This window comes from Lampris incognitus, chromosome 9 (genome assembly GCF_029633865.1).
Source record: "Lampris incognitus isolate fLamInc1 chromosome 9, fLamInc1.hap2, whole genome shotgun sequence".
Lineage (NCBI taxonomy): Eukaryota > Metazoa > Chordata > Actinopteri > Lampriformes > Lampridae > Lampris > Lampris incognitus.
In genome coordinates, this window is record NC_079219.1 from 21,862,765 (window position 1) to 21,876,581 (window position 13,817).

The following is a 13,817-nucleotide window of genomic DNA, read 5'->3' on the forward strand; positions in this document are numbered from 1 at the left end:
GGGCAGTGGCACTGGTGCCAAAGCTATAACTAGAGGAGTGCACTCAGTAGAGTGCAGCTATCTGCTAGGCATACGTATCTCCCCTTCTTCGACATTCAAACATGGTGACAAACCACCCCTTTTTTCGCCTACCAGGAGAAGGGAAATACATGCACACAAGGACAAAAAAAACCCCAACAAAAAACAGTGTTTTTCCTGCCATTAAGACTTTTGAGCAGCACTCAAGTCAACTGAACAGAAAATATGGAAAAAGAAAAGTTAATATGCAGCGTTCAAGCTAAAAAAAAACAAACCCTATCTAATAAAAATGTTTTGCCTGTCAGTCTGTGGATGCTCTGCCTCCAAGGCAGAGCCTTGCATGAAAGCAGCTAAGTCTGACATGAAATGACAGAGATCAGGCTATCATAATTTCAAAGCCTTTAACATCAGACTTCAAACGTGGTTAATCGTTGCGGTTTTCATGATATAAAATGAATGAAGGCGAATGGCTACTTTGCTGATTGACTTTCAATCATAAAACAACGCCAAGAAATAATAGCTCAGCCAGGCAAAGTATTTTATTGTACAAACCCCAATTCCGATGAAGTTGGGACGTTGTGTAAAACGTGAATAAAAACAGAATACAATGATTTGCAAATCCTTTTCGACCTATATTCAATTGAATACACTACAAAGACAAGATATTTAATGTTCGAACTGATAAACTTTGTTTTTTCTTTTGTTTTTTTTTTTGTTGCAAATATTCACGCATTTTGAATTTGATGTCTGCAACACGTTCCAAAGAAGCTGGGACAGGGGCAACAAAAGACTGGGAAAGTTGAGGAATGCTCAAAAAACACCTGTTTGGAACATTCCACAGGTGAACAGGTTAATTGGAAACAGGTGAGTGTCATGATTGGGTATGAAAGGAGCATCCCCGAAAGGCTCAGTCGTTCACAAGCAAGGATGGGGTGAGGTTCACCACTTTGTGAACAACTGCGTGAGCAAATAGTCCAACAGTTTAAGAACAAAGTTTCTCAACGTACAATTGCAAGGAATTTAGGGATTTCATCATCTACAGTCCATAATATCATCAAAAGATTCAGAGAATCCGGAGAAATCTCTGCACGTAAGCGGCAAGGCCGAAAACCAACATTGAATGCCCGTGACCTTCGACCCTTCAGGCAGCACTGCATTAAAAACCGACATTATTCTGTAAAGGATATTACCACGTGGGCTAAGGAACAGTTCGGAAAACCATCGTCAGTTAATACAGTTTGTCGCTACATCTACAAGTGCAAGTTAAAACTCTACCATGCAAAGCGAAAGCCATATATCAACAACACCCAGAAACGCCGCCAGCTTCTCTGGGCCCGAGCTCATCTGAGATGGACTGACGCAAAGTGGAAAAGTGTGCTGTGGTCTGACGAGTCCACATTTCAAATGGTTTTTGGAAATCATGGACATCATGTACTCCGGGCTAAAGAGGAAAAGGACCATCCAGATTGTTATCAGCGCAAAGTTCAAAAGCCAGCATATGTGATGGTATGGGGGTGTGTTAGTGCCCATGGCATGGGTAACTTGCACATCTGTGAAGGCACCATTAATGCTGAAAGGTACATACAGGTTTTGGAGCAACGTATGCTGCCATCCAAGCAACGTCTTTTTCAGGGACATCCCTGCTTATTTCAGCAAGACAATGCCAAGCCACATTCTGCACATGTTACAACAGCGTGGCTTCGTAGTAAAAGAGTGCGGGTACTAGACTGGCCTGCCCGCAGTCCAGACCTGTCTCCCATTGAAAATGTGTGGCGCATTATGAAGCGCAAAATACGACAACGGAGACCCCAGACTGTTGAGCAACTGAAGTCATACATCAAGCAAGAATGGGAAAGAATTCCACCTACAAAGCTTCAACAATTAGTGTCCTCAGTTTCCAAACGTTTATTGAGTGTTGTTAAAAGGAAAGGTGATGTAACCAGTGGTAAACATGCCCCTATCCCAGCTTCTTTGGAACGTGAGTGAATATTTGCAAAAAAAAACAAAGTTTGTCAGTTTGAACATTAAATATCTTGTCTTTGTAGTGTATTCAATTGAATATAGGTTGAAAAGGATTTGCAAATCATTGTATTCTGTTTTTATTTACATTTTACACAACGTCCCAACTTCATTGGAATTGGGGTTCGTAGGTACTGAGATGATTTCCAGTTGTGACTGTGATTAAGCCCACTCTTGAATATTTTTGGCCATCCGGGTGGCGTGACGGTCTACTCCGTTGCCTACCAACACGGGGATTGCTGGTTCAAATCCCCGTGTTACCTCCAACTTGGCCGGGCGTCCCTACAGACACAATTGGCCGTGTCTGCGGGTGGGAAGCCGGATGTGGGTATGTTTCCTGGTCACTGCACTAGCGCCTCCTCCGGTCGGTTGGGGAGCCCGTTTGGGGGGGGGTGGGGGAACTGGAGGGAATAACGTGATCCTCAAACACGCTACACCCGCCTGGCGAAACTCCTCACTGTCAGGTGAAAAGAAGCGGCTGGTGACACCACAGGTATCGGAAGAGGCATGTGGTAGTGCATCTGCAGCCCTTCCCGGACCGGCAGAGGGGGTGGGCAGCAACCTGGATGGCTTGGAAGAGTGGGGCATTGGCTGGGTACAATTGGGGAGAAAAAGGGGGGGAACCCCCCCCCCCAAAAAAAAAGAAAAGAAAGAAATTGTATTTTTATGGTGTGGAGTTTTAACACTGGAGACTATGGCACTTATTTTTGGTTCACCCAGTGTTCCTCCAGTTCTCCTGTGCTGCGATCAGCAGTGAATAATTTGCTGGCTTGTGAAAAATGATCAACTTCTCGCTTACTTTCAAGACTCATACCCAAATACATAATATGTTAGTTTTGACACTGTCGCTGCCTGATTTGACTTGACCGTAGATGTGAGTTGCGCATGCGCACGGTTGACTTAGACTGAGCAGCGACAGAGAGCAGTGCTGGTCGAGCAAGCTGGAGAGTAAATGCAGAGAGGGAGTGGCGATAGCGAGAACAAACATTTTTCAAAAGTTTTGAATCACTGCAACCAGGAGAGGTTCTTCATCATACACTCATAACTGCACAATTTTTTTTTTTAACTGTTAGGTCCAGTAGTTTGCAAGATTAACGAAGTGCAGGCAGGCAGGCAGGCAGGCAGGCAGGCAGACACACCCACACACATGACCAAACATACAATCCCCTCCAGGCTACTGCCTAGCAGAGAAAATAATTGCACTATACTATGCATATCCATATGACAAATGGCATAAAATATGGGTTTAACCATCCAGTGACAGGCTATACAAAAACAGAAGGACACAAACCCAATTAACCTAAACCTGACACATCTGTTCTTCTGTCCTCTCATTCACTTCCTCAGCTGTCTACTCCAATGAGATTATAATATGGCCTTTCATTTATAATATTCCACAAATCCATAATAAAAAGGTGGATAATGTTAGTTGTTGTTTATGCCTAGATTAATCTCAAATCACATATACTGTGGCAATATCAGCATTAAACACCCCATTTTCAAAAGTGCACTGTGTAATTCTAAAGCAATATTGAAGCCATTTTTACCAAAGTTTCTACTCCACTTGAGGGACAAAGTATGTGCCATCAATTAAAACAGTGTATCTGCTTGTAGGAGAAAAACATTTTTTACTTTTAACAAACGTTGATATACCCCGAGGAGAGGCTTGGTGTTTAAGAGGACTCTGGGGGAGAGAATGTTTGGTGGGGTGACCCAGGTGACATGTTTTATTTGTAAGACCAAAGAGGGTCAGTTGAGAGGTTTTTATTTTTGCGTAGCAGATGTTGTCATGGAATTAAAGCAAAGTGTGAGGGACTGGTGAGAAAAACAGAAGGGAAGCCTTATGTTGTGTTCCTTATAGAATGGTAGCAAACACTTCTTACTCCCTCGAGAACTGAGACAAAAAACAGCCTACTCTTTGCCTACCTGCTTGATGCACACTCCAGTTCTAGCAAAAACATCAACAAGCTCAGGGTGATGTCTGCTCTCCTGATTGCCATGTCCAAGACTGAAATTGGTATTGTTGCCCCAAGTGTATACCTCGGTTGGGTCTGAAAAAAAAAAAAAAAAAAAAAACAATACACGAAAACAAAAAAGACAATTACACACACACTATTTCAAACAGCAGTAAGACAGAAACCCTTGGCCTTTTTACACTTTGGAAAATAGGGTGTGCTCTGCGCTTTCGTCAAGTGTTCACTGGGCCCATTTGTGATACACAATGAAAACAGACTGCAAAATGGCAGGACAAAGATGTGACGGATTGCAGACAAAAGTCAAACCAATGTATTCACAGAATCATATGTCTATTGTTAGACAAAATCACTGTAACACCAAAAAAAAACTTCATCCATCTTAACTATAAAAGACTTTCAAGTTTCATCAAATTCAGCCCAATTTAGTTTAAGTGAGGTAACTGCAGAAAACAGCAGATATACGTTTCTTTCATACCAGTATTTTTAAAGACAACGTGTGATGGTCTGTCCTTCATCGTCAAGTCCAAAACAGAGAGACCCTCTTTGTCCTGTGTGGAGAGCAGTCCGCCATGCTTGCAAAGAATAAACATAATTAAAAAAAAACAAAAAAACAACCTTAAACACCAATCTCCTTCTTTATAAATCTGCTCATGTAGTGAGCAGATTTAGAAGTGAATTGTTTGGCCATGATTAATGGTAGGATTTCAGTTATTTAAGAGAAGCCTTATGTTTCCTCATCAGCATCATAGTACATGATAGACCTTATGGTCTATTGAAATTGTACAATCTGTAACTAAAATCTGGTTAAAAGAGCTTTAATATGCCCTGGTGACATATCAGAAAGAGAATCAGAAAAACTTTATTCATCCCCTAGGGGAAATTGGGTCCTATTACAGACAATCACACTTCAGTAAAGAAAAACTAACAAGATACAAGATAACAAGAAATAAAAATAGAAGACAACATAAGAAATAGAAATAAGAATAAAATATAAAAAATATAAATCTGACAAAGTCTATGTCTAGATGAAACACTACATACGTATAATCAGCTCTCTAATGAGGTCTTACTACCTACAATCTTACTTTGCTCTTAACTTCTCCATGCATACATACCTTAACTAGTGCCATGAGGCAGTGTATTTGTCCATAGAAGACACTGCGGTGAAGAGCAGTCCAGCCAGATTCTTTATCCTTTACCATTAGGTCAGCACTCTTACTCCCTACGAGCCACTCCAGGAGAGACTTCTTGCCCAGAGAAGCTGCCAAGTGCAGGGCCGTGCGACCAAAAGCGTCTCTTAGAGTCGCTGCATTGTGGCAATGTGCATTTAAGAATGCCCTAAGTTTTCCCTCAGATCCACCTGTCAATGCCGCCACCACCTCATTTGCATGTTGTGGTGAACGGCATTTTGGTGTACAGTCTGGTGTTGCCAGACTCATCCTGACCTCTATCTACGCTTTCCAACTAAACCAACCCCCCTTTGCTATTACATAGGTCTTACCCTGTCCACACAACAGCCTGCCAACCACAACCACAAACAGAAAACAACACCATGCAATGTAACAAACCCAGACCTCTCTCCAGTCAAGCTTAGATGTAATAAACAGCTGCTCTCAAAGAAGATATGAATGGAAAAAATATATATACATACACAATGAAGAGTCAATATAGTTTTGGGGTGCTAGAATTGTGCTTGTGTTTAAGTTCCACTGCACCCTAGCAACCCCAGAGCCTTGTTCTGGCTCGTTTCAGTCCACCATTTTGACAAACAACACAACACAACTTAAAGTGCTTATAGCATACAATGGCATCAAGAATTCAGTAAACACTGTTTTATACTTTTATATAAAATTGTACAAATATACTTTTCAGCGTTACCAAAAAATAGTTTCTCCCTCTTTCTATGTTTTAAATAATTTTAAAAAAAGGCAGCAATTTCAACAACCCTCTGCCATTATACAACAGTCCAACCATCCAACTTGAGGGGAAAGGCCCCCTTCCCCCCCAAAACACACCACTCTCCTTTCAAAACTCCATAATTGGATAGTGCACCTGAGGAGGAAAATTTGAGGATAAAAAAATCAGTTTACAATATCATTTACAATACCATGCAAACATCCCTGGTGCAAATGAAGAACGTTTGATATGGGCTATTGCTAACCACACACTTCAAGGCTGGGTTCTGCCGTACAGGACACCACTTTTGAGGTTACATGCTGTAGATGCAAGGTCAGAGCTACACACCGGTTTGACCTACATAACTAAGGATTAATCTGCGCTAATGTTATTTTAAGAATGCCGCAATTTCGGGGGGACCTGCTAAATTTGTATAGATAAATGCTGTTAAATGTTCCCTTTGCACAGTTTGCACTGAATATAGTTCTAAGTCAGACAGACACATTGTAATCTAGGTTTTGAATCTTAATAAATGTTGAACAAGCAGCAGAATTATGTAACATTCCAGCTAGCTGCCCTAGCAGATGATTATTTTTAGTTTCTTCACTATGCTAACGCACAGTCATATTTCGGCAACCTACTTAGACTGTAGTTTTAAAGACTGGGCTTACACAGCCAATCAAAACATTTCCTTGATGTTATAGTTTTAGACAACCCCAACAGACCAACTTTCTCATGTTAAGTTACATACAAATAACTTGCTCATCATTTCTATAACAAATATGGGCTAAATATTAACAGCTGTACAGCAGGCCATACAGAACAAGTCTCAGACCTTTTTCAAATTCAACATTCCAAATAGGAAACTGCCCTCACTAAGTTAGCGTGGGGTAAAGTACACTAACATGTTAGAAAAGTTGTTTTGAGCCTGAGGATGCGACGTCAAATAAGGTAATGTAAGCTAACAGTAAGCCGCTAACTAGGCGACACATCATCGCTAGCTAGCGGTAGCTGCATAGTGGGTGGTAAAGCTATATTGCTAACGTTGTAGTAGGAACTGAGCAACATTTTCTCACCTTCCGCTAGATGAAAAAACAAGAAGTCATAGGGCTTGCATCAATGGTGAGCATCCACTGTGTCATGGCTGTAAATTCAAGACTGTGGACGGTGTATTGCTGCAAATGTGGACAGGACCGGTTGCACAGCCCTGCAGTTAGGTAAGAACGTCAGACAAGAACAGGTTGGCAACAAGGACACTTCTGATTGGCTGACACTGAATACATTCTGATTTTCAATTGGATGTTACTTTTGCGCACACTTGCGCCTAAGAGAACTATTACATCATTGGAATGTGATTGGAATTTCTACACGAATCTTCATATACAAAAGTAATTGTTTCATAAATCAATATTTCGTCGTTTTTCAGGTTGGCTTTTAGTACCGCCGTTAACAGGGGTAAGACGATAAGTGCTGTTAGCTTCTCCACGATATGATGCATTTTTAGTTTTGCTAAATCTAAACTTTTAAGTGTTTGACATGATGATATTATTGTGAAATTCAGCAGAGAAACACATTGTAGATGTAATGGCTGCGAATCTGTCCTTTATCGGTCTTTCATCCAGCCCTCTCTCCAACTGCAAAACAAAAGGTGACTTTGCAGTTTTAGTCCCAACCTCTGGAATCTTCCCCAATCCATTACATTTGCTGAATCTTTGGACTGTTTTAAGCGGCTTCTAAAAAAACCCAAACATCCTTTCAGGCAAGCCTTTTTATAGATCCCCATCCCTGCCTTCTGTTTTGGTTCGTTTTTACCTTGGTCTGTTACTCCCTATGCCATGTTTTATAAATTCAATTTCTTTTATGTATTTACTCGTATTTTCTGTATTGAGAGTAAAGCACTTTGTAAAAGTGCTATATAAATAAAATTTTACTTACTTTAGTGAGGTTTAACAGGACCATCCGTCTCTGTCCACATTCGATTAGGCCGACAGGATAGAAATACTGTATATCTAAATTTAGCAGGCGTGCGTGTTATCTATTTCAAACATGCGTTTTTAATCCAGTAATACGCCTATTACCATATCACCTAACATTTCTTGGGTTAAAGGAGCAGTTCACCCCAAAATAAAAAATACACGTTTTCCCCCTTACCTGTAGATCTAGATCGTTAGTGTGAGTTGCCGAGTTTTGGAGATATTGGCCGTAGAGATGCCTGCCTTCTTTCGAATACAATTGAACTGGATGGCACTTGGCTTGTGTTGCTCAAAGCACCAAAAATATATTTGGGAATAACTCAACGGCAATGTCTTTTCCCAAAATCATGACCAAGATTATCCACAGACCTCGTTGTGAGCAGTTTCATTTAGAAACTATTTTCTTAGACTGAGGTACACCTACCTGAAACTGCCTACACTGAGGTGTGTGGATATCTTCTTGAGTAACCCCATCATGATTTCACGAAAAATACATTGCTGTTGAGTTTTTCCAATTGGTTTTTTTTTTTTGGCCCTTTGAGGAACACAAACTAAGTGCCATCCATTGCCATTGTATTCGAGAAAGGGCAGCCAGCCCTACGGCCGATATCTCCAAAACTCGGCAACTCACACCAAAATGACCCAGCTGGATAAATAGCACTACGGGTACGAGGCAAAACGTGGGGCTTTTTAATTTCTTTTTTGTTGTTGTGTGAACTGTTCCTTTAAGAATAGGAACGCGTCAGGGGAGGGTGACAATAGTGTGACACGGATATCTACGCTGCCGGGGCTTCTATGCCCCCCTCCCCATTAAAGTAACAGAGCCAATGCGCACTGTTGGTTTTTAACGGTAGACTATAATCCTGCATGATAGACCTTGCTTTGACTAAAAGGTCACCACAATGTTTCGTCTTAAACAACTGATTTTTTTTAATTATAGATTTCAGATGTGTGTACGGATATTTAACGAAACGAGCAAGTTAAGCCTCCCTTATGCCCTGCTGCAAAGGCTATGCACGAGCAGTGACATGAAAGCCCTCTTACCCCCTATTGCATATATCTTAAAAAATGAATTATCTAATTGATCTCATGTAAAGTTTTTTCTTTCAATAGGATTTACATTGCCGTAAACTCGGGGAATACGGTGTCTTCATGTGTACCATCTCAGGAGCAAAGGTATTGAAGAGGCTCAAGACATTCTGGCATTCCTCAAAACGGTTTATATTATACGCGGTAAACGAGTTCAGGTAGCTCAGCAGCGTTGCAAAGAAACAGTAACCTGCGGATGTATTTGCATCCCAGGGTACTACTTAAAATGAAGCATGTAGAACGTAGTCAGATGCTAATTGTGCTGAACGGGTTAAGATTTTGAGATTTAAACAGTGTCCATGTGTCCAAGCGGCCATACAAATGTGCCTCCTGGTGAACTCAGACGCAACAATTTTCTATCAAATTATGAAGGGAAATTGGCGCACACCAACGCTTTCAACGCGCAAGTTGCGAGCGACGTTTACGATTCATTTTTATCGAGGATCGACTTGTTTCTGGCGGCCAGCAAAGACGGACGAGTAAAATCGAGGGAAGATACGCGCCTTTGGTTATCACATTTACGGCAAACAAAATCTCGTCGACTGAAACGAATCCGGTGCAAGTTTATATCATTCACCCCTTTGCTGCGAAGTGGTATGTTCCGTTATTCCAGCGGTCTTCACCGTGTCACGGTATTTGGACTATCCTGCGAGTGTCACGCCGAGCGAAGCAAGCGGAGCTCACGACCAACGTCATATGGCAGTCTCGGGTTGGATCGTCGTCTGTTTCACAACGAGCGCGTCGTTTCGCCTCAGCCGAACGTAAAAGCTGACCTGCATGTTTCGGCGGAACCGGACAAGTAGTGGCTATATTCTCCATAGCCTAGTTTTTGGGAAAACAAACATTGCCACGGAAGAGGATACAACTTTACGCGCCCGGCACAACAAACACCCTTTTCAAAGAAATGTAGAATTTAACCGGGGTGATAGGGGGTGAATGCTTGAATCCCTGCCAACAAGTTTGGGTTGGAAGTGAGAGCAGTTATAAAGGGCGAAAGGTAGGAGACTCTGAAAAGTTTCCTTCACAACCAGCGGAGAGGAGGGGAGAAGAAGAAAAAAAGAGAGAAGGGGGTCGTGACCGGGTTTTATCGTTACAAAGCAGATTTTTACGCGCGGCCGTTCTGATCAGATTTATAGTAACCAAGTTAAAATGCGAGCAAGCTCATCATTTGGGTGTAAACGTAGAGACATCCCGGACAGGACAAAGAAGTTGGGCCTGGGGCATTTGCTGTTTCTCCTTGCTGTTGTTTCGTCATGTGAAGGCTGTCCGGACAAATGTCTGTGCGTCACGACAACTGTGAAATGCCAAAACCAGGCATTGCAGGCGATTCCGCAACATTTGCCAGCAAATACGAAATCACTGTTTGTTACAGGAAATAACATTTCCCGTCTCGGCGCGGATTCCTTCCCAGCCCGCCTTGAATGGTTAACAGACTTGTATCTCGGTGGGAATGAGATCGAGTATGTGGATCCGATGGTGTTCGAAAATTTGCCAAACCTTGAACGGCTGGACTTAAGCAACAACAAACTTCAGAAATTCAGTTCAAGAGCTTTCCCAGGGGACAATAGATTGCAAGTCTTCAACCTCAGCAGGGCAATTCACAGCCATTCCAATACAGATGTTGTCAGTGTCCTGCAAAATGCAAACCTTCTCCAGCTTACAAGCGTGGACCTGTCAAACAATGACCTTGTAGTTCTTCCAGATGGCTTATTCATGGGCCTCTCCAACCTTACTAGTCTTAGCCTGCAGAATAACTCTCTCATCATTATTCAGAATGGCATACTGAAGGTACCACCACTGCAGGACCTTGACCTAAGGGACAATAGTCTGAGGGAGCTGCCTAATGCCACGCTGTTAGATTTGAGCCTAAAGCCTGATCTCCGCATTCGTATGGCAGAAAACCCCTGGCGCTGTGACTGCTCTATTGAGGACCTGGTAGTGTGGCTGAAAAGCACAGATCAGGTCACTGATGTGCAGAACCTAACCTGTGTAGAACCAGAGAGCCTGAGCCACCTTTCTCTTCTGCTGGTTGAGCGGTCTCAACTTAAGTGCAACACCTCAGGGGACATGAAAGGTGTGCTGGAGACCTCATATGTCTTCCTGGGGTTGGTGTTGGCCCTGATTGGGGTCATATTCCTGCTGGTCCTCTACCTAAACAGAAAGGGGATCAAGAGGTGGATGTACAATATCCGTGACGCATGCAGGGACCACATGGAGGGTTACCATTACAGGTATGAGATAAACTCTGACCCGCGAGTGGCAAACCTGAGCATCAATTCAGATGTTTGAGCAAGGACAGGACATTGTCTGGGACCCCCACAGTGAGACAATTCAACTTTATACAACTTAAGATATGCATGAGTCTCCCTTCCTCCAACCCCAATTCTTCCTTCATTCTGCTATTCAGATTTTACAACAATCATGGCTCATAATGCCCGTCATGACCTTCTCTAAGCCACTAGTGCATGCCCCTGTAACTAGCAGCTGTAATGTAATTTTCTCTATTTTTAATGTACTTAAGCATTGCATGGACAATGTATAATTGTACAGGGTTTTTGGAGGCTTTGAAAATGTGATTTATACTATTTCCGCCCCTTCCGAAAGGCTAAACAGATGGACTACATTTGACTTTTAAGTAGGAAGGCAAAGGATATCTGGCAAGAATACATTCTGCTGGCTCTTGCATACTTCTCATTATGCCTCTACTGCAGAGAAATGCTATACTGCTTGTTAATTGGTAATTTTTTAAAATGTGATTTTGTGATAGAGACCTACTTTGAATGATTATGGTGATTATTATGTTTTGCATTTATTGGGTGGATATGATCCTTTTTTTTTTTCTCTTGAAGATATTTAGCAAAATAAAATACCTTGGACTGCTCATCTCCCAGCTGGCTGAGGTTCCTTAATGTTAAGTCTGAGGAATGTGAACCAAAGGCTCCATAAGAGGAACTCGGGATCACACATACGTGCATTACTGCAGACACACCATGAATGTCTGTGGAACCACAACAAAAATCATAGCCCATACCAGAAATACAACACTTTGAAAATGTGAGCAGTTCTATTGACCTCTCCCCAAACACACACACCGACTACAACTGCCAGTGAAAGAACTGTTCAAGTTCATTGCTGATTTTCTTTTGTGTGTGTGTGTGTGTGGGGGGGGTGTAAAATGAAATTTAAATGTGCATTTAACTTTCAAGGAGCCAAAATATGCTTGAGCTTGACTAAATGAAATAGGCTTGGACAGATCTGGCTTTAATTTGACCCCGTTTTTAAGGGAACTTGCATAAGAATGGTATTCCCTCATTTGTTTTACTTGAGATTCATTTCTCTTCTTCCAGTCCACAGATAGATTTATAGAATAAAAGTGGGGTTACTGGTTGAAGAACATACCAAGTTTTTTTTCTTAGAATTAATCAGAAATGGGACTATGTGGAGGACTAATATTCAAGTACAGAAATTATGACATCCTTTAGTTCTTTAAAGAATATATAGAGATACCAATCTCTCTCTCGTTCTCTCTCTCTTTCTCTCTCTCTCTCTCTCTCTCTCTCTCTCTCTCTCTCTCTCTCTCTCTCTCTCTCTCTCTCTCTCTCTCTCTCACACACACACACCTCCAACAATTGCCTTTCCATAGCCCGCAGCCCCATGTAGTAATTTGTGCCAGAACAACACTGCTCAGGCTTAGACCTCTCTCACGGTTTTGTCGGGCCAGCATGTCACAGCAACAGCAAACACTTTCATTGTGCGTCGTATCCATCTTCAGCATGCACTGTTTTGGGTGATAAACGAATGAGATTGTCTACAGTCAAATATTTGTTTAGGGCCTATCCTAAATATATGTCAGTCCCACAAAAAAAAAAGTTGTATCCTGCCACACGTTAACATACTACCCCACCATTGGTAATTGCTGTAGTCTCGAGTTTCTGGAGGCATGATACTATGCTCCTCTCCTTTGAAATCAGTGGAAGGGCAGTGGTGCGTAACCTAGCCTGTCTGGTCTGGTGCTGTGAGTGGTGTTAATGCCTTGTTGTCTGCTGCCAAACACAGAAACCACAAGGAGACAGGCTCCATTCATTGTCTCGGTGCACTGAAGATGTGTGGGCCCACTCATAGTTTCACACTTGCTTCCTGGATCGCTCATTGCTTGAGTTATATGCTAAAATGTAATGATGTGATGTCATCCGACTCACGATATTGTTAGGAGGAAGACCCTGTGCCCGTTTTCCTCTAGCATGGCAGATTTTTTTTTTTTTGGTTGAATTATTTTTGTTACTAGTTTTTATGATGTGTTTTTTTTCTTCTTCTCCGTTTTTTGACAATAATAACTATATGTCGGTTTCCCTTCTGTGATTGTGATGAGTTGCTGGATAAACCATCCCAGACCAAAGTCAGTTAGGAACACCTGTTTCTACAACAGCCCCTTGTAGCTGTATGGAGGGTAAGCATGTAAATGGATGAACACCAGTCAGTAGGCTCTCATAGAGGTGATTCACACTGGCCAAAAAAACCCCGCTAACATCCGCCTTCGGTCAATGTAACATTCACCACCAAAGGCGGATGTTAGCGGGGTTTTGGGCCAGTGTGAAAGGGGTGTTAGATAGACACAAAGCTCCATGGTGAGGTTTTCCTACCTTCCTATCCCAAGAGAGAGGTACAGGTGTGGTGCGCTTACGGTCTTAACGTTTCCATGGAGACAGTCCAAGATGGTCCTCACACACTGTGGAAAAAAGCACCCCTGCAGATTTATATTAACAAGTGAGATTCGCCCCCCCCCCCCCATTCCAGCTATGCTTGATGGAGACGGTGTAATTACAAGAGAAAATGGTTGAGGGGGAGA

At 42.2% G+C, this 13,817-nt stretch overlaps 2 protein-coding genes across 3 annotated transcripts in view; one reads left to right on the forward strand and one right to left on the reverse strand.

The window, feature by feature from the left end:
* Window positions 1–9,686, reverse strand: part of ibtk (inhibitor of Bruton agammaglobulinemia tyrosine kinase) — a 42,716-nt gene extending 33,030 nt beyond the window's left edge. Inside the window, exons 1-5 of one of the 2 annotated variants that reach the window (XM_056285704.1) lie at window positions 9,549–9,686; window positions 6,986–7,116; window positions 5,129–6,065; window positions 4,489–4,585; window positions 3,964–4,088 (exon numbers count right to left, since the gene is read on the reverse strand). In XM_056285704.1, coding sequence (XP_056141679.1) covers window positions 3,964–4,088; window positions 4,489–4,585; window positions 5,129–5,452 — 546 coding nt within the window. In that variant the 5' untranslated portion in view covers window positions 5,453–6,065; window positions 6,986–7,116; window positions 9,549–9,686. Of the gene's footprint in view, window positions 1–3,963; window positions 4,089–4,488; window positions 4,586–5,128; window positions 6,066–6,985; window positions 7,117–7,844; window positions 7,891–9,548 lie in introns of those variants that run through there. The other variant, XM_056285706.1, reaches the window with a different exon arrangement.
* A 417-nt stretch (window positions 9,687–10,103) lies between these two features.
* tpbgb (trophoblast glycoprotein b) lies at window positions 10,104–11,852 on the forward strand. Its single transcript, XM_056285707.1, has one exon. The coding sequence runs from the start codon at window positions 10,121–10,123 to the stop codon at window positions 11,258–11,260; it is 1,140 nt and encodes a 379-aa protein (XP_056141682.1). The 5' UTR covers window positions 10,104–10,120; the 3' UTR covers window positions 11,261–11,852.
* Window positions 11,853–13,817: the final 1,965 nt, after the last annotated feature.